This window comes from Mus pahari, chromosome 12 (genome assembly GCF_900095145.1).
Source record: "Mus pahari chromosome 12, PAHARI_EIJ_v1.1, whole genome shotgun sequence".
Lineage (NCBI taxonomy): Eukaryota > Metazoa > Chordata > Mammalia > Rodentia > Muridae > Mus > Mus pahari.
In genome coordinates this window covers 33,614,038-33,634,883 of record NC_034601.1, presented here as the reverse complement: position 1 = coordinate 33,634,883, position 20,846 = coordinate 33,614,038, and the positions used below count along the sequence as shown (strand labels likewise).

Here is a 20,846-nt window from a genome sequence, read left to right as displayed (position 1 = left end):
AAGGAAAGGAAAGGAAAGGAAAGGAAAGGAAAGGAAAGGAAAGGAAAGGAAAGGAAAGGAAAGGAAAGGAAAGGAAAGGAAAGGAAAGGAAAGGACGCAAGCTATGGTAAACTGGACCTTCCCCTGCACACTACAATGATGATATTCTGTCTACAGAATACATGCCCTGATCTCCCTTGTAGGCAGCAACGGTGAAAGGGTTAAAGCACAGGCAGACCGGCTCCAGAGCTCATTTACTTAACTAGAAGCCAGAGAAAGGTCTATGTACTTCTTCCCACGAGACACAAGGTCCCCAAAGGTGAGGACTCCAGCTCTGCCTCTGGCTCCGTCCTTGGTACCTGGTACTCGGTCCCTATGCACAGAAGAGGCACCAAGACGTTCTGGATGAGTAAATCAACCGGGAGCCTTTGGGAGAGGGTGGATTATGATCATGGTTTGTCCCCTGCAGAGACCTGAGCAGCGGCCTCTGTCCCCTTGCTGTCTCCTTCTCAGATGCTTAGAGACAGTGACTGAAGTTCGCCACGTGGAGCCAGCACACGTTTTCGAATCACAAGACAGACATCAGTGGCTTCTTACCTTGAGTCAGATCATAAAGAGCCGTCAGGCCTTGTCCACATCTCATATGTGGTCACTTAAGGGCCCTTTGCCTACTCTCCCTAGGCCAGCTCCTATAGGTAGAGAGTGGGTCACGTCTCCTGGCTCCTGACCAGTCAGTCCCCTTGATCCTCCACTGGGCCCTCAGCCTGAGAATGTGCCTCATCTTCCCTGTGGAGCCGATGACCAAGAATGTCTCTCAGATCGCCTCTGCCTTCCTCAGCGTTCTTTCAAGGCACCTAGCCTGGGGACACTCCCTCCCAGCTGTGACCACACCCTTAGAGCCTACTACTTCCATCTCTGTGCAGGAAACTTAAGCCTTGGACAATCCTTTGCAAGCCTACACCCTCTTCAAACAGGAATCCCCAGATCCTTACAAAAATAAACGAACCTCTCCTCTTTGCCGGGGATCGGAAGATTGCATATTTACAGAGGAGAGGCAGTCTCTGGCAGCCCACTCCTTTTTCTCGGCAGAAAGATGTCATTAAATCCAATGACTCTGGCCCACAGCTACAGAACGAACCAGGGCTCTGCCTGACATTTTTGCTCTACCCGATATTTAGCTGCCATGTAATTGAACTAACCTGTCTGCAAGTTGATGGCATGTGCAGCGACATAGGGTACAACTTTAAGTTACAGGAGTCTGGCCCATGGCTCTACTTGTGGGGGGTCAGATAAACATGATTAATTTGACTTGACCACTAAGGGAGAGTCTAAGTTTGAACACCCTGAATTACGTCTGCCATCATTTGGTCACAAAGAAGCCTACTGGGTAGTTTAGCCTTAATTCTGAAAATGAGAGAGAAAGGAGATCTGAAGCACTTGGCACAGGACTCTTGCCCGGGGTTCAGTCTCTCTCCAGCTCTGGGCTTCGTTGGGTGGCCTCGGATGGAGCCCTGAACTTCCTGGGGCCTCAGGTTGCCTGGCACAGAGTCAGGCGTGTTTCACAAAGTCCCTTCCAAGTCATAAGCTTTCAGCCTTAATCCCAGACATATCTGGCAAAAATCATGTCTGAAGATAGCACTGACATGGGAGGAATAAGAGCGATGAGAGCGATGGAGGAGGGAGCAGACCAGGGGGCTCTCAGTGTGGGCCTCTGGTTGGGTCTTCAGAGGACGTGACTGATGTTTGAGCTGCTAATCTTCAGGACAGAAGCCTGACTGTCACCGTGCCTTGTGGTTTTAACAAACCACAGATTGCTATGAGTGTTTGCCTGGCTTTCCATGAGAGATAAAGCGCTGTCTGCTGAGCTGCAGGGGAGGCCCCTCTGCAGGGGCACAGTGTGAGAACCCCGTTTGTGATACGGAAAAGGGGGAGGGGCACCGTCTGCGAGTCCACCCTTAGAAATCAACTCCGTTCCCCCCCCCCGGGGGGGGGGGCACAAAACCAAGCCGCAAATGACTCAGGCTCTCATGATCCGCACCATAAGGGAAGGCTTAGAATCTTCAGAGGTGTCCAGGGATTGGAATTGCTTTGAAAACGACTTTCTCTGAAGTGGATGGACTAGCCTTAGGTTTGGCGTCTCTCACATAGATAGGTTTTAAAGAACACAGTCCCAGTATCTGCTGGGGTGCTTTTCAGTCTGGGAAAGGGGTGAGAGGGTCTTCAGGGTCCCACATGTAGGTAGAGAGAGTGATGTCGAGGAAAGGATCGAGATCTCTGCTATCTCACACACGGGCAGATCTGTGTCTTCAAAAGCTTGGCATAGCAACTGACCCACTTCTCCTTTCACGCCAAACATACATGCAGATATACATACATACATACATACATACATACATACATACATACATACATACATACAAATGCACACACACGCATTATTGATCTTTCTCCAAGAGTGTTCCTGGCACTTTTCAGGGGACGCTCTGAGCTTGCTTCCTGTCAGCTCCCAGGAGGCCCGTTTGTACATTAATATGGAGACCCTCCCCAGGCTGTTCTTCTAAATCGCTGGTTCTTGACAGATCTCCCTGCCTCATATAAGCTGTTGGGAATAGCTCCTGCTGCAAGCTCCACCTAAGTCCCGTGGTAAACTGTGTGGCTGTGGACACATCTCTTACATCACAGACACTGAAGCAGTTTCATTGCTAACTAATACAGAGGATGCGATTGGGTGAATCTTTTTTTCTTGCATCCATCTGTAGTTTTTTGCCTACTAATTACTTATAATCTTTGTACATTAACAAGTTTTAATTTTTAAATTGCATTTTATTTATCTGCTTGGGGCTTGGAGGGTTTGAAGATCAGAGAGCACCTTGCGGTAGTTGGTCCTATGCCTTCAATCATTGCAGGCCTGGGAATGGAACTTCGGTCGTCAGGGTTGATAGCAGGTGCCTTTACCCACTGAGCCAACCGGCCAGCCTCTAAGAATAAATTTTTTAATATTAAATAAAATAAGTGTATAAGACAGCCAGTGTTTTCAATCACTGGACAAACTTGTGCAAGACATAAATCGCCTGAAAAGGGTTACATGCGGCAGGATGTGCCCTTGTTTTTAGCAGGAAAAAGAAGCCTTGTAACAACAGGAAGCACTGGGAGGCCTCAGTACCAAGGCTTCCAAGCAAAGCTGTTCTGGAAACAATGGCTGCCTGTGGCTCAGGAATATCGGGCAGGAAATGAAAAGATGCTGGGGGGGGGGGGGGAGCACGGAGGAGCTGACAAGCTCTGCTACCTGGAGGTTCTTCACATGGCCTTAGCCGACTCACCAGAATGAAGTCACATTCTCTGAATTCTCCCCATCCCCCATTGGCAAACTCGATGTTAGAAAAGACTACCACCGTGGCTGGAGCCCACGGAGCCTCGGATCTGGAAACCGCTAGGAAACTGTACCGCCCAGGAAACCAGAGGGTACAATGAGCAGGAGGTCCGTAAGGTGACGTCAGTAGAGGGCAGGGCCATAGATGAACTGAGAACCCTGTACAGCCAAGTCCCTGGAGGACTCTGACTTTGGCAGAGTAAATATAGCATCAGGGTTAATCAGAGTCCAGCCATACCAACCTTCTGAGGTTGGGGCTTAACGTTTTATTTAACGAAAATTTCCGTTCCCTATGGGTGGAGTGAGTTCACAAGTCATGAAGAATGCATATGAGAAACAAAAACAAAACAAGCAAACAAGAATAACTCCAGGAAGGACCTGGATGTAAACCACCAGCAGCAAGAACCCAAACATCGGCAGGTGGACTCGGCTCTTACGTTCTGACCCTGCTTCTTCTAGCGTCGTTCAGGAAGCTGGTGGATCTTGGGATATTAATTCAGAAGGGAACATTGGCCCTCATTCCATCCAGAAGTAGCTTCCTGCTTGGATGAAAGTCTGAGGCTGGGAGTCCCTTATGGCCTGGGAGCTCTGCCGGCTCATGGTGCTGTCCTGAGAGTTTCCCATCACAATGCAAAGGAGGAGTCACTGGCTCTCCTCAAAGGTCTAAATCTGATTGCTGTGGAGCAGGAAGAGCCAGGCTTCTTAACCCCTCATCTAAGCCCTCACCCTCTTGACTCCGCTTTTAGATGGGAAACCTTCCCCATGTTGTTCTTTTTCTGTTCTGCTCATCCTTACCCTGTGTCTGGGCCTACCTCGAATGGGAGTTATGCTTTTTAAACTCTATTGAAAAGTCCAAGAAGGGCTGGAGAGGTGGCTCAGCGGTTAAGAGCACTGTCTGCTCTTCCGAAGGTCCTGAGTTCAAATCCCAATAACCACATGGTGGCTCACAACCATCCATAATGAGATCTGATGCCCTCTTCTGGGGGTGTCTGAAGACAGCTACAGTGTACTTACATATAATAAATAAAGAAATCTTTAATAGAAAAAGAAAAAGAAAAGAAAAAAGAAAAGTCCAACTATAGATACCCCAATGCTACCTCTAGCTCTTTGGTCTATCATAGTCTTTCCCACTCTTCCTACCTAGAAAATAAGACTAGGTTCAGTGCTAGACCCTACCTTTAAACAATACAGAATTTAGAGAAATGATATGAGACCATCCCCACGTCAATCTCTGTCCTCTACATGAGACCACACATGCAAATGTGGCCTTGGTCTCCACTGCCAGGTTAACTCTTCCACAAGCATCATCTGGCGAACAGTGTTCTTCTTTGTCAACAAGCTCTATAGGCAGCGGCGCTGGAGTTTTGTGCATTTTTAAGTTATCCGTTCTTGCTCACAAATTGGGCTTGGAAATGTGCTTGAAGTTAACAGAGCTCCATCCTATGAGCCACTCCTGGCCTGTTAGAAGGGCAGTCAGCCTTATAGATCCCTTAAATATCCTTTGAGAGTGAAGTGTTATTCTCAGACAGATAGTGGGTCAGGGGGGAGTATTTTCAAATTACACACAGTCTAGCAGCCTCCAGTGGCAACAGACAGACAGACAGACAGACAGACAGACATCCTCAGATGAGACTTCTGTGTGCAGGGTGAACTAGGCCAGCCCAATGCCCTAAGTGGGGTGCTGCCAGTACCCATAACACAGTCCCCACTGTGCTCAGCACTATACACCCACCTCAATACATAAACCCAGAGACTCCCTGTGCAGTCCTGTCTGCCCCTAAAGGCAGCTGCAGCTCTAGCCTGGGCGCTGCCTTGATTGGAACTGACTCTAGAGAAGCCACAGGGCATGTCTGCAAAGAGGAATACCATCATGGAGGGGGTGTTTAGCAAGACTTGCCTGGATGTAGAGATCAAGATAGAACACAATCTTCCCTGGCCATCGTTTTTAAAACACTCCCCTATTAACCTGCCTTCCACCAGACTGGTCTAGGCAGCATTCCTGGGATTCACCACATTATTTCTCCGTTTCTATCGTGTTTATACCATTCTCTGATCGCCATGCACCGAGTGTTTATTATGTACCCGACCCTTGACCAAGAAGCACTCTTCAGACACGCGGTGTACATCCCGTCACTTCAGATCGCTCACGTTCCAGGGTCAGAATTCCACTGCAGGACTTTGATGAGTCCCCACTCCCCTCCCCCACAGCCTTTATTTAGCCAATGTCTCATAACACTGTAAGTTCTAAGGGTGAAGATCTAGGCTCAGCACTCTCTAATGTGCTCCCTCTCGTGCAGCTGGAGTTCCTTAAATGTACATTGTTTTTTTTGTACTTGATCAAACCCTGAAATCCCTGGCTGTACCCTACCACCATGTGCAGTGTTTGTTTAAAAGGGAAAAAAAAAAGTTGCAATTTTTTTATTTTTTTTTTTTTTTTTTTTTTTTTTTGTGGCTGCCTAGGGCCCTTACTGTGTTTCTCTGGATGTTTTCCTGTTGGTCATGTTGCTCAATACCTCTGAGCTCTAGGGTCCTCGTTTGTGTAAGAGGGTGAAAATGCCTCCACACGCTGGTTATGGGTAGTGGGCAGCGACAGATGAAAAAACAAGTGTTAGAGTCACCGTATCAAGGACCGTGCAGCATCTGAGAGTTGGGAGGAAATGAGGGGAGATCACTGAGCCACCTGGTCCCTGAGCTCTAGGAAGAGGTTCCTGACTTGAGTCTTCCTGGGAGCCTGGGCAGAGCCTGGCCAATCCCTGGAGGCCCTGCCAGCAGATTAGGCAAACTCTTTAGTTTAATGAGGGCAATTGCCTCATGGGATCACTGGGAAGGGTGTCTGCAAACGTGATGTCGCTGGTCTCAGGAACCCCTCCAGCTTCTTCTAATTCAACCTGCTCTTCAAAACCCTGGTTTTAGAAAGCACTGTTCCTTCAGAAAACTGAGGAAAACGAGAGTCAGCCTCTACTGTCTACAGGCAGCCAATCACTGATAACACTCCAGAGTGTCTTCCTCTTTGCCATTTAATATAGGAAACAAGGTAGGTTCCTTCTTTGGTCAGTTAGTTGGTTGGTTTGGGATTTTGTTGGTGGTAGAGCCTACTATTTCTCATATTCCAGTCTGTCCTTGACCTCCCAATCCTCCTGCCTCCAGCGTGAATTACAGGGGCGTACCACCACACCCAGCTCGGGAAGTATTTTTCATTTTTTAAAAAGCCACTTAGAATCTTTTGTAACTTTTTCAAAGACATTTTAAGTGGTCATTAAGTGGAATGTTTAACACTTTGGCAGGCCTGTTGTCATGAACTCTTTGTCACTTTGGCAACCAAGGGTAAGGGACCACTCTTCTGTCCTCCTTAGGCAAGCAAGGCTAACAGGCCCTGTCCCGAAGAGAGAGCGTGGTAGGCCTTGTGGTAGGCCTGGGGCTTTCTCTGCTCTGCATTACACCACAGTGATGTCATAGAAAAGGCACGGCCTGTGGCATCAGGCAGAGCTGGAGTTGGAGCCTAGCTCAGCCCTGAGAGGCTTTGCGAGGCGGGCCAACTTGCCTAGCCTTTCTAGAACCAACTTTCATGTTTCAAAACAGAGATGAACTTTATCTGTTTGCTGGGCTGGCTCTGCATGTAGAAACCAGACGGAAGCCACCCAAACAGTGGCTGGTATAGAAAGCGCCTCCTCTGAGGGTCCCGCATCTCAGGGGAGCACAGTTAGAAGCAGAGACGGCAAAGAGACAGACAGTGTCTGGCACCTGCTGTTGGACAGAGCAGGCTCGCGGTAGACTTTTTAATTGTATTTATGAAAACATTTAAAGGCAATGTATGCTGAAGGAATATACTTCCCCAGTTCCTTCCTGTCGGTAACAGAATTTACAGCTTTCTTATACATCATTCCATAGATGCTAATTCGTGGACAAAAAAAATGGGTATCTTCTCTCTTATTCTCTAAAGTAAACAGATGTTAGCATATCATTACGTTCATCTAATAAAACTCCGTCTTCTTATTTTTGTTTAATGATATAGCTTGAAAACCACTCTCTATCAGTACATGGAAGTTTTGCTGTTCTTTTTAATAATTATATAATATTCTACAATAGTCTACATTCTGAATGTTCTATTAGGTTAGCATTTTTTTTCTTTTTCTTTCTTTTTTTTTTTTTTATTTTTCATTTTTATTTATCTTGCTTGCTTGGTTGGTTGGTTGGTTTCTCTGTGTTGCCCTGGCTAACCTGGAACTAGCTCTGTAGACTAGTCTGTCTTTGAACTCCTAGGGATCTGCCTGCTGGGATGAAATGTGTGGCCCATCCCACCAGTCTTAGTAATTTTTTTTTCTTAATAATCTTATATTATTAAACAAAGCTGTCAGAGTGAGTAACTTTGTAAATATTTTATTTATTATGTATATAAGAGTATGTGTAGGATAGATTCCTAGAAGAAGAATCACTGAGCCAAAGAATATGTGAATTTGTCATTTTGATAGTTTCAAATTCCCCTGCAATCTGTTCTGCCACTAGCCACGTGTGACAGAGCTGCTTCCCTAAGGTATGACATACATAGTTTGTCATAAAACTTATTAACAAATCTCTGCCAATTCGAGAACTGAAAAGTTACTTATATGTGCTTGCATGTATGATAGAGTTGTACAAATAAATACAATTTGTAGTTAGACTGAGTTTGGGTAGTTCTACAGAGTGCTGTGAAGACAGAAGGCACTGGAAAGGTAAATTCATTCAGGAAGCTCTGTCATCAGGGAAGGCCTCAGAGCCAAGTAAGGCAGGTGGAGGAGTTCCCCCAAAGAGAGGAGGTCCCAGGCCAAGGCAGGGGTGTGCCCTCCGCACCAGCAGGTGGGAAAGTATAGAGTGCATCACTCCCAATGAAGCTCAAACCTGGCCTGGATCTCACTGTGTAGCCCAGGCTAGCCTCAGATTCATAGCAATCCCCCTGCCTCAGCCTCCTGAGTACTGAGACCAGAAGCATAAGCCCCCACACCCAGTCTACACATTCTAGTTCTCCATGAGCTGGATGTGTATGGCTTCTAAAAGCAAGTCCTAAGGCAGCTTGTAGAAGGGCTTTGAGAGGAATCATGGCTGAGATCCCAAAAAACAATGTGCCTCTGCACCTGTGTGGCCTGCTCTATGACAAGAAACAGTTTGCATTGGCAACATTGTCTTCTGTGCGCCTGACAACGGAGAACCAAAGCAGATAGACAACACAAGTCAGAGATACATTTTCTTCCCAGTATCAAAAACACAAACAACAACAACAACAGAAGACAGATAGTTGGGCCTCATCAAAATATTAAAACTTCTCTGCCTCAAAGAATACAACAAATATGTGGAAGTATTACCAGTGAAAAATTGAGTTTTTAAATGTTATGTAACTAAATCTGTGTCTTTGTAAGCCAGCTTAAGACAGTTCTACTTATTTTACTTTAGTTTTTTTTGGTGGTTTGGTTTGGTTTGGTTTGGTTGGTTTTTTGAGACAGGGTCTTACTATGTAGCCCTGGCTGTCCTGGAATTCTTTATGTAGACCAGATTGGCCATGGTCCAGCAGAGTTCTGCCTGCCTCAGCCTTCTCAGTTTTAGGATTAAAGGCATGCACCTCCATGCCTAGAAAGACATTAATTTTAAAATAAAATAAATAAATGTTTAAAAATTAAGTTACCCAATGCTCATGAAATCATGGATCTTGGAGGAGAACCTGCAACCACGACTTTACTGAACCAGCAAAATCCATAACTATAATCTAAACATTTGTCCTTTTACACACAGATGAGCATAGTCTTCGCCTCTTGTGGTGGTTTGAATAGGTATGACCTCCACCGACTCGTGTGAATGCTTGGCTATAGGGAGTGGCACTATTAGGACGTGTGACCTTGCTGCAGGAAGTGTGTCGCTGGGGGGGGGTGCGCAGGGGGCTTTGAGGTCAAATATATGCTCAAGCTATGCCCAGTGTGGGACATAGTCTCCTTCTGCTGCCTGTGAATCAAGATGTAGAACTCTCGGCTCCTCCAGCGCCATGTCTGCCTGCGTGCTGCCATGCTTCCCACCATAATGACAATGAACTAAATCCCTGAAACTGTAAGCCAACCCCAATGGAATGTTTTCTTTTTAAGAGTGGTCGTGGTCGTGGTGTCTCTTCACAACAATAAAAATCCTAAGACACTCCTCGTCAAGGAAATTTCTCTCAGCAACAGACAGAAATCACTGCAGAAAACCATACCCAATCATAATACAAAGTTGTGGAGCCCAGTCCCAATAGATACAGCTACAAAACATTTCTGCACCTAAGACTCGGGGAACATTGGGAGGGTGGGAGGGGGCAGAAAGCCTGTATGAATCAGAGCATCAGAAAGTTTGCAGTGATATTGTATCTCCCTACAGTGTTAGAAGCTATACCCATATGTGTATTGCCTAGAACAAAGACAACACCAATAGACCAAAGTAGATGAAGCGAAGGCCACAAGGCCTCAGTGGCTACCTAGACAACTTCAGGCAACTAAGGAATGCTGAGAGTGGCAGAAATAGCCTTCGCCAGGGAAGAGCACACCAATTGGCTATCCAATACCAAACGATCAGCCAATAACATTATACACACAGGTCTGTTATATTTAGGAATATATATGCATATAAAAATATATATGCATGTAATGATATATAATAAAAAAAAAAGAGGCCATGAATTTGTGAAGGAGTAAGGTGGGGTTTCAGGGAGGGTCTGGAAGGAAGAAGGGGAAGGGGACAATGATGTAATTATATTATAATTTCTAAAATTTGAAATTAAAAAAAATTTAGGTAAAAAGACAGCCCACTGCTTAAAAGAAAGCATTTGCCAAAAACAGATGTGATGAGAGTCTCGCATCCTGAATATTTCAAGAACTATAATGACAGCACAAAAAAGACAAGCAATTCCACTAAAAGTTGAGCTGAAAGGCAGTCTCCAGAGAAAATACACAAGTGGCCAGTCAGCCCAGGCAGAGATGCTAAGCATCACTGGCCATCAGCAGAATGCAAATCAAAACCACAGTAAATACCAGTGCATCCCAGGAGGATAACAATAGAAAAGATAGACAGTAACAAGCATTGACAAGGGCGTGGAGTGACCTGAACCCTCCTGGATTGGCCAGTGAGAGCTATTTTGAAGAACAGTTTGGCAGTACCCCAAGAGGGAAATATAGAGTCACCCTCCCACTCCTGGATCTATAGCCAAAAGAATAAAAAATTTTTCTGTCCACACACACTGAGGAATCTTCTTTGTTCATAATAAGCCAAAGAGTGGAAACAGCTGAATTTTCCACCAACTGGTCAATGGATAAGCAAAATGAAGAATTTGTTTAGAATAATATTCAGCCATGGAAAGAAACAATGTGTCAACGAATGCTGCCATGTAAATGGATCCGGCAAGGATTTTGCTAAGTGAAGGAAGCCCATCAGGGGACCACACATAGTTAAGATTCCATGTTTGTAGGAATTCTGAAACAGAGAACCCCATGGGAATGGAAAGCCAGCCAGGGACTCAGAGGGGGAACGTGGGCAGTAACTAAGAATCAATATTGGGTTTTTTGAGGAGAGTGGGTAATGAAATGTTCTACAACTGATAGTGTGACCATTCCTAAAGTTGTAAATGTACTTCAAAACTTAATTGTGCACTTCAAACGTGGCTGGGTCTGGTATAGATGGGAGCAAGCAGTATGTGGGTGTGTGCATGCATGCACGCATGCATGTATGAATGTCTGCATGCCATGTTTGTTAGGGTGCCCACAGAGGCCAAAAGATGGTGTCAGATCCCCAAGAGCTGGAGTCACAGGTGGTTGTGAGACATCCAGTATGGGTTCTGGGAACCAAACTCAGCATCTTAGGAAAAGCAGTAAGTTCTAAGTGATTGCTAAGCCATCTCCCCACCCTCCAAGCTAACCCCTTGGCTCCAACAACACAATTATTCACCACCCTTTACATGAAGGTCAGGAATAAGGATCCAAAGAGGAATAAGAGATAAGAACAGGGAAGGGTATGCCTGTACCTCTAAAAGACAAAGGCAATGTAATGTGCTCTGAGAGAATGTAGCTTTGACAACCCCATGGTGACCAAACAACTGTGCTGGCTTGCGTCTACCCAAGACCCTAGATACCAGGAAACTGAGGCTGTTCACAGAGTCACCACTTCTCGGGGGAACATGAAAAGCTTTGACTCTGGCCTTTTCTGCTCTCAACCCTTGGACGCCCACCAAATAGTTCATCAAGAATCAAGTGTGTTTTGCTTGTGCCTGGTTAGACGCAAGGAGACGAGGGACCCTATGGCCCTATGTAAATGGGACGTGTGAAAGGTTTTCTTTTCTGTCAGAAGCCATCTGAGGAAAAAGCTTTGTGCTGATTAGAAGTTAACTTTCATGCTTGCTCATCCAGGGAGAACAAAAGCAAACCAGAAAACGGGAGCTGGAGAAAAGTGTCCATGAGACAGCTCAGAGAAATGATAATATCAAATTGTCGCAGCCAGCAATTGTGTGAACCTGGGTGGGAGAGACTCAGAGTTCTTTGGGAGCCAGAGAGACCAACCTCTTGTGACTGCAACCTCCAGAGTCACCCCCCCCCCATGCCTGTGTTGACAAGGGAAACTTTCTGTTTATCTGTAGCCACTTGGCTTGGGCCTATCAGGATCCTACCGTGATCAGAATCAGAACCCTAAACTGTCCTTGATGTAGCTAGACTCTGGAAACAACAGTCCAAGGACTCCTGAGACTTGGACTAAACTTTTACTGAAGTTTTTGGCATGAGTGCTCACATGTGTGTGCACGTGTGTGTGTGTGCACATGTGTGTGTGTGTGTGTTTAAGCACTGGTACACATGCATGCATGAATGCTAATTCCTTGCTGCCACCTTCGTCCACCTTCTTACTGACCTAGAATATGAGTGTTGACAAGATCCCCTTTGATGTGTCCATGCATCTGCATTTCACATGCTCTAAGCTAGGCCAGTGGCTTTTCAGTTGTAGTGGCTAAGGGACACACTTGGCCGCTCTAAGTGAGGAGATGGACTGACTCCTGTCTGTTGCTGAGAGAGAGACCTGAACCTTCCCACCTGGTCTAAGATGAGAATCCAGAAGATCTGGAACAAGTTTGGGATTGGGAATAAGCTCCCATTCAATAAAGAGTTATAATAATTCTTCCTTCTCATGCAGAGCTATAAACAAGGACTTCCTGGATATTTCCCCAACTCTAAAATATTCGAAGCTTTTGTGCCTCACGGAGTCACCTAAAAACACAGAGACCTCACAGAAGCAGAATTACTCTCAAAAGAGAAACATCAGCAGTTCCAAAGAGCAGAGATGATTTTGACAACTCATTTGGATGGAAGAGCTATGCTCTGTTATCAGGCCAGAAAATAAATAAATAAATAAAACAAGTTATAAACTCATGTCCTTCATTGCCACAAACACAGAAATAACAGCTGTCGTTGCAGAATACTTCTGATACCCAGGATCTGGGCTAAATGTTTCCAAGGATAATTTCAGCCCTAGCCTGAGATAAACAGCACCACTGTCTTCATTATATATTTTCATCTCAGGCCACAAAGGCAGTTTGGCATCTAAATCTTTACTCTCAGCCATCCATCACACGTAACAAGTTACAGAAGAGTTTTTTGGTGGTATAGGAAGGGTCCACTGTTGTTTGCACCGCAGAAAGTGTGTGTGTGTGTGTGTGTGTGTGTGTGTGTGTGTGTGTGTGTGTGTGTGTGTGTGTATAAGGACTTAGCAAAGTTCCTTTGTAATAAAACACATCCAACTGTAGCTTTTCTGGTCAAAGATGGGAGGAGGATCTGGCCTGTACCCAGACCCCACCCCCACCCTCTATTCACGCATAGGAAGTGGATCCACCTCTGTGGTCTCTGGCCTCTGATATTTCCAATGCAAAATCCACTCCCTGACCTCATTGTACCTGGGTTAACTGGAAGGCTCTCCCCAGTTCCCATCTTGCAGGATAAGCCATGGGCAAAATAAGGATATGTTGTTGAAGGGAGAGGCTCCTGGTATGCGTTAGCTTTTGAGGGATGGGCAGGATATTTTTAAGTATGATGAATTTGATTGAATGCCTGACTTACAATTATTTCAAAGCTGAAGGAAAAAGAAGATGCTTTGAAAGCATTGTCATGGGGAATTAGATAGGGTGAGGTTGTAGCTTTGGGATAGAGTTCTTGCCTTGCATCCAGGCAGCCCTGGGTAAGATCCTCCAGCACCCAGTAACAATAATGAGATTGTTGAAGTCAAATATCTTGTGTCTAGGTAGAATGCTGGATTTGAACATCTAATATATACCCAGACAAAGGTTCAGTCTAAGCCAAATGCAGTGGTGTTTGCCTAACCCCCCAGTACATGGGAAACTTGGTGACTTCAAAGCTAACGTGGGCTAAATATCATAGCTCTATCTCAAAACAAGAGTCAGCCCAGTATGGATTTGCATTCAGGAGCAAGCTGTGTGTAATAAGCATAAATGAATTGGCATTAGTCTAATCCAAGAAAGGACTGGCGTGTGTTCGGTGTCTGGCACAGCACTGACCAATCCTTAAGTTTGTGGAGGACCTGGGTCATCCCTAGGTGACTAGGAGCCACGAAGGATTTTAGTCTGAGGGTTGGTCTGTCCCACAGTCAGTCAGCATTCACTGCACTGCCACAAGAGGACCTCGGGAAGACTGGTCAAGGAACTCAAGTAGCAAATGACTTGATGTTCCTTCTGTGCATCTAAAGGACATGCGTCATTCTGTCACTCTGGCAATGAGGTCAACCCAGGAGAAAACAACAACTCAGCCATTCTCTACCTTCAGAGCTCTGAACTCTGGGAGGGTGAGCATGTAAGAGGCCATGTTAGAACCTCATTTAAACACAAAAGGAAGGTTTGGGGGCGGGGGGGGGGGTCTCACCTTTCAAAGGAGGGTATGTATCCCTTACAAACAGATAATGTTTCTGTGAATTGTTAACTGTTAAAAACAGGTAGGGTAGGGTGTTATTTTATTTGTTTGTTTGTATGTTCATTTGTAACAGGGTCTTATAGACCAGGCCATCCTCAAAGTTACTCTGTAACTGAGGTTGACCCTGAATTCCCCAGTGCTCCACTACGCCTACCACACCTACATACTTTTTTAAGTATTTAAAAAACATTTTTAAAGTTTATTTTACTTAAATTTTATAAATTTTGTTTAATAATAAGTTATTTATTAATAAAGTAAATAATAAATAAAATATATTAAGTTTTATTCAAATCTTTAAGAAGTAGTAAAAACATCATTAAGTCTCTAAGGAGCATTGCCTACCACTTATAAGCAACTGCTCACGCTTGTGACTCTTCTGAGTCCCTTACACTTGAACTGGCCTGGATTGTCAGGGGGTATCTTTACAGGGCAGATTTACATCTAATGCTTGGCCATTTTTCTCTTCTTATACGTAGTTCCATATGTGCTGAAGAGCTGTGCTGAATTCATAGAGACTCACGGCATTGTGGATGGAATCTATCGCCTCTCGGGTGTCACCTCAAACATCCAGCGGCTGAGGTAAGCTAAAACAAGAGCCCAGAACCCTCCAGTGAGCCTCCCTTCATTCTCTCTGTCTCTGCTGGCAGTTTGGGGGAGTACCGGAAACTCGGATGGTCTCTGTGAGGTGTAGCTGCCAGCAGTTCTAACCCGAATCAGCGGGCTCCCGGCCCGGTACAATTCTGTCCTGCGAAAACGGCTTTTTCTTTGTCTTGGGCAGGGTTCCTGCTTGGCTGATGGATTGGATGTACCTCACGTGGCCTAAATTACAAGTTAGGGAACATGTTTTTCTAAAGCCCAGCTAGATTAGGGTCCCTTGCATGGTGTTCAGAATTCCGAGGCCCTTGGGAGGTTTTCTTTGGATACACTCTTGATATTTCAGATGGTTGAAGTCTGCATGACTGTACGTTTCTCTAATTGATGCTGATGTTTTTAAGTTATTTGGAAGTTACATGGCTCCTCAGGTAGAGATGCTTGCTGGGCAAACCCAGTGACCTGAGTTCGAACCCTGGAGCCTACATAAGTAGAAGGAAAGAACAGACCCCGCAGAGTTGCCCTGTGACCGCCACATAGAATCAATGGCAAGTGTGGCCCCTAACCCACCCACGCCCTAGTCATTTTTTAGAATAAATGACATGTGGGTAATGTATAATACCACAGACTTACCCTAAACATTTTAAGAAATTGCTATTTCATTCAAAAGACAAGAACCAGCAGAGCGTGGTGGCGCACGCCTTTAATCGCAGCACTTGGGAGGCAGAGGCAGGTGGATCTCTGTGAGTTTGAGGCCAGCCTGGTCTACAGAGCAAGTTTCAGGACAGCCAGGGCTGTTACACATTAAAAACCCTCTCTTGAAAAACCAAAATTAACCAAACAAAAAGATAACAAACTTTAAATAAAAAAGGATATGTATAAAGTATATACAAATATGTGAAATATATTGAAGTATATATGTATTTTTCTGTGATTAAGGCAATAGGCTTGTGCATTTTGTTTATCATAATACCAAAAGAACATTTAGTGGTTTTAAATATATATTTACTAGATTTACTAATTACAAATATACATTCTAAAATAATAAGAATATACATTTAAAAAATTTTTGAGACATGGTTTTACTCTATAGACCAGGCTAGCCTGAAACTTAGGGTAAGCCTCCTGATCCTGTAGAACACTCTTCTTGTAAAGTCAGTATGTAATTGGGATATATGATATGGATTATATATTATATAATTTAACATTTTGTTTTCTACCTTCTCTTTGGTCCATCCTCTCCAAATCTTACTTGTAATTAAACTGTAATGAATAATAAAGCATTTTTATGGATGTTAAAAAATAGTTTATTACAAGTATAATTTTTTTTAATCAAAACAAGTTTTCTTCTCTGTGTAGCTTTAGCTGTCCTGCAGTTCACTCTGTAAACCAGACTGACCTTAAATTCACAGAGATCCACCTGTCCCTGCTTCACAAGAGCTAAGGACTAAAGGTGTGTGCTACCACACCCAGATGTTTCGGTAGTTTGCTTTTTAAGACAGGGTCTCAGTTTACCTAACTAGCTTTGAACTCACAACTCCTTCCTCAGTCACCCAGGTCCTAGGATAACAGGTGTCCACTACCATAGGATCCCTTAGAATTTTATTGACAACGTTTTTTTTTTCTTGCTGGGGATCGGCACTGGGCCAAAAGCTTGCAAACCAAGTGTTCCACACTGAGGGTGACTCTTAGATCTGAAGTCAATGACACAGTAGCTGGCATCCAGAAAGATTCTTAGGTAGAGGGAGGTTTTTTTTGTTTTGTTTTGTTTTTTTTTTTTCATTTAAAGAGTGCCTTAGTCTTGACCAGGGAAAATCTGGGCAAAATAAATGAATAAATTGTAGATTCTTCTCTCCCGCTCTCAGAGAAACACGTGTCCACAGATTCACAGGACCCCTCTCTTCTGGGGCCCCATGAGTTACCTTGAGGTACTTACAGTATTGGAGAGTTTCCCACTCTTCTTTGAGGAGATGGAACAGAGTGCAGGGGGGGCAATGGGCTACTTTGAAAAATGTTGGTTCTCGGACTTTTGTGGGGTTTATCCCTACCTAACTGAGGAGTATACTCAGGAGCTTAACCTCTATATTAAAACTAAAACGTACCATTTAAAAACCATATTTGTAGTTCACAAGTATGTACAGGGTGAGGCAGTGCACACATGTAAGGAGATGTTTTCTGATTTGACGTCAAACCTAAACTGGAGCTGGTGGTTCAGGCCCACGAGCCCAGCCCAGCACTCGGGAGACTGAAGAAGTAATGACGTCAGTTCAAGACCAACCTAGCCTACACAGTGGGACCCTGTTTCAAACAACGTGGATCAAAGGGAAAGAAAACAAAAGGAAAGAAAGAAAATGGCGCAGATGCCTAACCTAACCTAGAGTCAAATGGTCTTGGTGTTCCTGGAATCCCGCGGTGGACGGACCGCTTAAGACATTCACATTACTGGAGTGACACCTAAGAATCACCACTAAGCCACCTAGAAAAACAGTTCCGCTAAGCGACAGAGAGATGGTTGAGTTAGGTCCTCAAACCTTGGGTTTGAGTATCCGGTTAAAGGGAGTTTGAGACATGACTGTGGAAACGTGGGATAAGACCTGACACAGTCCACACCCGCTGCCTCACCCCACTTCCCAGTTTTGGGTCTTACCGCTAAAAAGTGTGTGTGTGTGTGTGTGTGTGTGTGAGAGAGAGAGAGAGAGAGAGAGAGAGAGAGAGAGAGAGAGAGAGAGAGAGAGGGTTTCATTTTGAGTAATGCTTTGGAAAAACTGAAATCTCAGTAGACATTTTATATCCCCCCCCCGGCCCCCACCAAGACACAGATACGGTGCCATGGGGACCTCGGGTCACAAATGAGTTTTCTGATGTCAAGTCACAAACGACTTCCAAGCAAGCATCAGCCTCCAAAAGCCACGTCTCTCCAATGGCCTCCTGGTGCTGGGAGAGGAATGGGGGTCAGGCAGGAACCCTGGGCACATCGGCAGTGGAGGCTCTTTGGACTCCTGTGCCTCCAAGCAGCGGCTGACACGGAGCCCATGGTCCCTGGGGTTGTTATGTCTCCGTCTCTGTTGTTCCAGGCAAGAGTTTGGCTCAGATCAATGCCCAGATCTGACAAGAGAAGTGTACCTTCAAGACATCCACTGTGTGGGCTCCCTGTGCAAGCTCTACTTCCGGGAGCTGCCCAACCCCCTCCTGACCTACGAGCTCTATGAGAAATTCACGGTGAGTGTTTGGGTTTCTGTTGTGGTTAGCGGGTGGGATGCACGGACCGACCGGCCAAGGGCAGTTTCGACACTGAAATAACAATAACACGACTCGCCAGCTGGTTGGCATTATCTTAGCATGGTGGTGGATGTAAGACGGCAAGGGAAGGAGAGTGGTCGAGCTGTTTGCTAACTGCTCCTTCCTTGAATTCTCAGAATGATGCTGTTTGTTTTGAGAGCTGGGTTAAATTATTTCTATGCTTATCCAACTGAATGTGCCTCATTGTTCAGGGAGAAAACTGAGAACCAAAGAAGTAAAGTGGCTGGCCCAAGGTCACACAGCAGAGGCAGGGCAGGAATCTCAGGCCTCTGGTGCTTGCTATACATCTCAATGGTTCGTTTTTTGTTTTTTTTTTTTGTTTTTTTTTTTCCAAGAGTGTTCCTTCTGTGTTTGCCTGGGGGCTTGGGGAACAGACCGGTAGGCAGAAAAGGGAGAGAGACCTTCCCCAACCCCACCCCATCCCAAACATCAAAAGACTTTATCAGAAAGCTACAAAGAGAAAAAAAAAAAAAAGCAAAGCCCCTGGGCCAGGGGAAGAGAGGATGGGATATACCAATGGGCTGCTGATGCAAGAGTGAAATAGCTGCACTGTACTTGCAGTATGGCTACCAAGTGAGTGAGCAGAAAGGAGACTGATGGGGCAAAACACGTGGTTAAAGCAAATGTTAATGCCAGGCTTGACAAGGTAGTCGGGCTCAGAGGAACAAAGCCTGCAGCAGGCTCTCTCTCAGTGTGTGTGCGCGCGTGCGTGCGTGTGTGTGTGTGTGTGTGTGTGTGTGTGTGTGTGTGTGTGTATACATGGAAGTAAGTGTGGGTACAGGCTAGGAAACTAGAGCATACACCCAGACAGGAGGAAAGGAGTATGCAGGAAGTGGGGGAGGCAGCAGAACACGTGTGACCTGAATGTAGAAAGAGGCTTTGGTGGGTGGAAGGGACAGAGGGACTCAAGCAGAGGCAAAGTAGGGAAGAGACTGGGCAAACACGGATCTTGTTTGAAAATGTTATAGTGAAAGCTAATACCAAGCATGTTAATTTAAAAAAAAATTAATAGATTAAAAAAATTAAAATAGGACCACAAGGGTAGATTATAGAATGTGTGGATTCATGGAGAAGCACAAGGAGAGAAGAGTGGGGTCGCCTAAAATACTTGATCACAGAGGAGAACCAGGGACGGTACCTGGAGCGCCTACCATCCCTGGAGGGCAGGGGTCAGGGGACCCTTTGAATTAGTAGCACAGATAGAAAACACCAGATCTGGGCTCCAGAGATGCACCAGGACATCTCTCAGTATCCCGTAATAAACTCTGACCACGTGAAAGGTTCTTTCATTCAAACTCAAGCAGAAATAAATGAATAATTACTTTGAGGAATTGAGCTCGGAACCTAACAACGGATTTTGAAGAACTCTGGGGAGGGGCAATATTTGGAATGTAAATAAATAAAATAACTAATGAAAAATAAAATAATAACAAAAAAAAAAGGCTTGGGAGGGGTGGAGGGATAGTTTAGTCATTAAAGCCACCTGTAATTCCAGTTCCAGGGGTTTTGACGCTCTCCGTGGGCACCTTGTATACATTTAGTGCACATAAATTCAATTACATACATATAAATGAAAATAAATCTTAAAAGAAAGAAAGGTGGCCTTAAGGTGATAAGTTGGGTAACTCAGCTGCCCAAACTAGCAACCGAAGCTCAAGTTCAGTCTCTGAGACCAACATGGTAGAGGAAGAGAACCGACTCCCACAGTTTGTCCTGTGACCTGCACACATATAGGAACAAGGGCACAGAGAGTGACTGAAAAGTAGGGGGAAAGATGCATAAGCATATATTAATAAAGTCTTGGGGGGCTGGAGAGTTGGCTCAGCAGTTAAGAGCACTGACTGCTCTTCCAGAGGTCCTGTGTTCAAATCCCAGCAACCACATGGTGGCTTACAACCATCTGTAATGGGATCTGATGCCCTCTTCTAGTGTGTCTGAAGACAACTACAGTATATTTATATACATAAAATAAATATCTTTTAAAAAGAAAGAAAAGAAAGTCTTGGGAGAGTTGGTGTCTGGAAGAAACACACACACCACAGATAACTTTTTAAGAAAAACATAACTTTTTTAAAGGCTTAAAAGGAAGGATATTCAAGAATAGCATTTATTTTGAAGTATTAGCTCTTTTGTATAATAATTTTCATAACTTTGCCCACAGACTACATTGAATTTTAGTGAAAAATAGCCCAAAGCACACAGAAACCTTAATCATAAACTCTGGCGACTGCACTAACCTGTAGCTGCTGATGTTGTCTTGTGGGTAGCTAGAGCAATTCTTGACAAAAAGCCTCAGAAATGGCTTCTTCCTAATTCTGGCAGCAACAGCCTTGGGTCAGAACACCCCCTACCCCAGCCCCCCACTCCTATCCTTGTGGTGCCCTCACGGGGACTGGAAAAAAATAGGGAAAGTAGAGGGGAAAAGCTGGAAGACAATATTTGTCAACTTGATTGAAGAAAATGACATGAATTCAGACAGTTTATTGACACTAAAAAGTAAAATGGGGATGTTTTGTTTTGATTACAGAAGTAGGGCCTACTGATGTTAATTCTGTTGCAGACTTTGTCCCTTAGCAGGTGTCTTTGCCTGCAATAGTGAATCTGATGGTCTGAGCAAACTTTAGACATAGGAGAATAGCTCTGCTACATTCTGACATTTT

At 44.8% G+C, this 20,846-nt stretch overlaps 1 protein-coding gene across 1 annotated transcript in view; it reads left to right on the top strand.

The window, feature by feature from the left end:
- The window catches only part of Arhgap31 (Rho GTPase activating protein 31), a 113,846-nt gene that overhangs the window by 57,344 nt on the left and 35,656 nt on the right, over positions 1-20,846 (top strand). The window contains exons 2-3 of the mRNA XM_021209027.2: positions 14,772-14,874; positions 17,961-18,105. Of these exons, the coding sequence (XP_021064686.1) occupies positions 14,772-14,874; positions 17,961-18,105 (248 nt within the window). The remainder of the gene's footprint in view (positions 1-14,771; positions 14,875-17,960; positions 18,106-20,846) is intronic.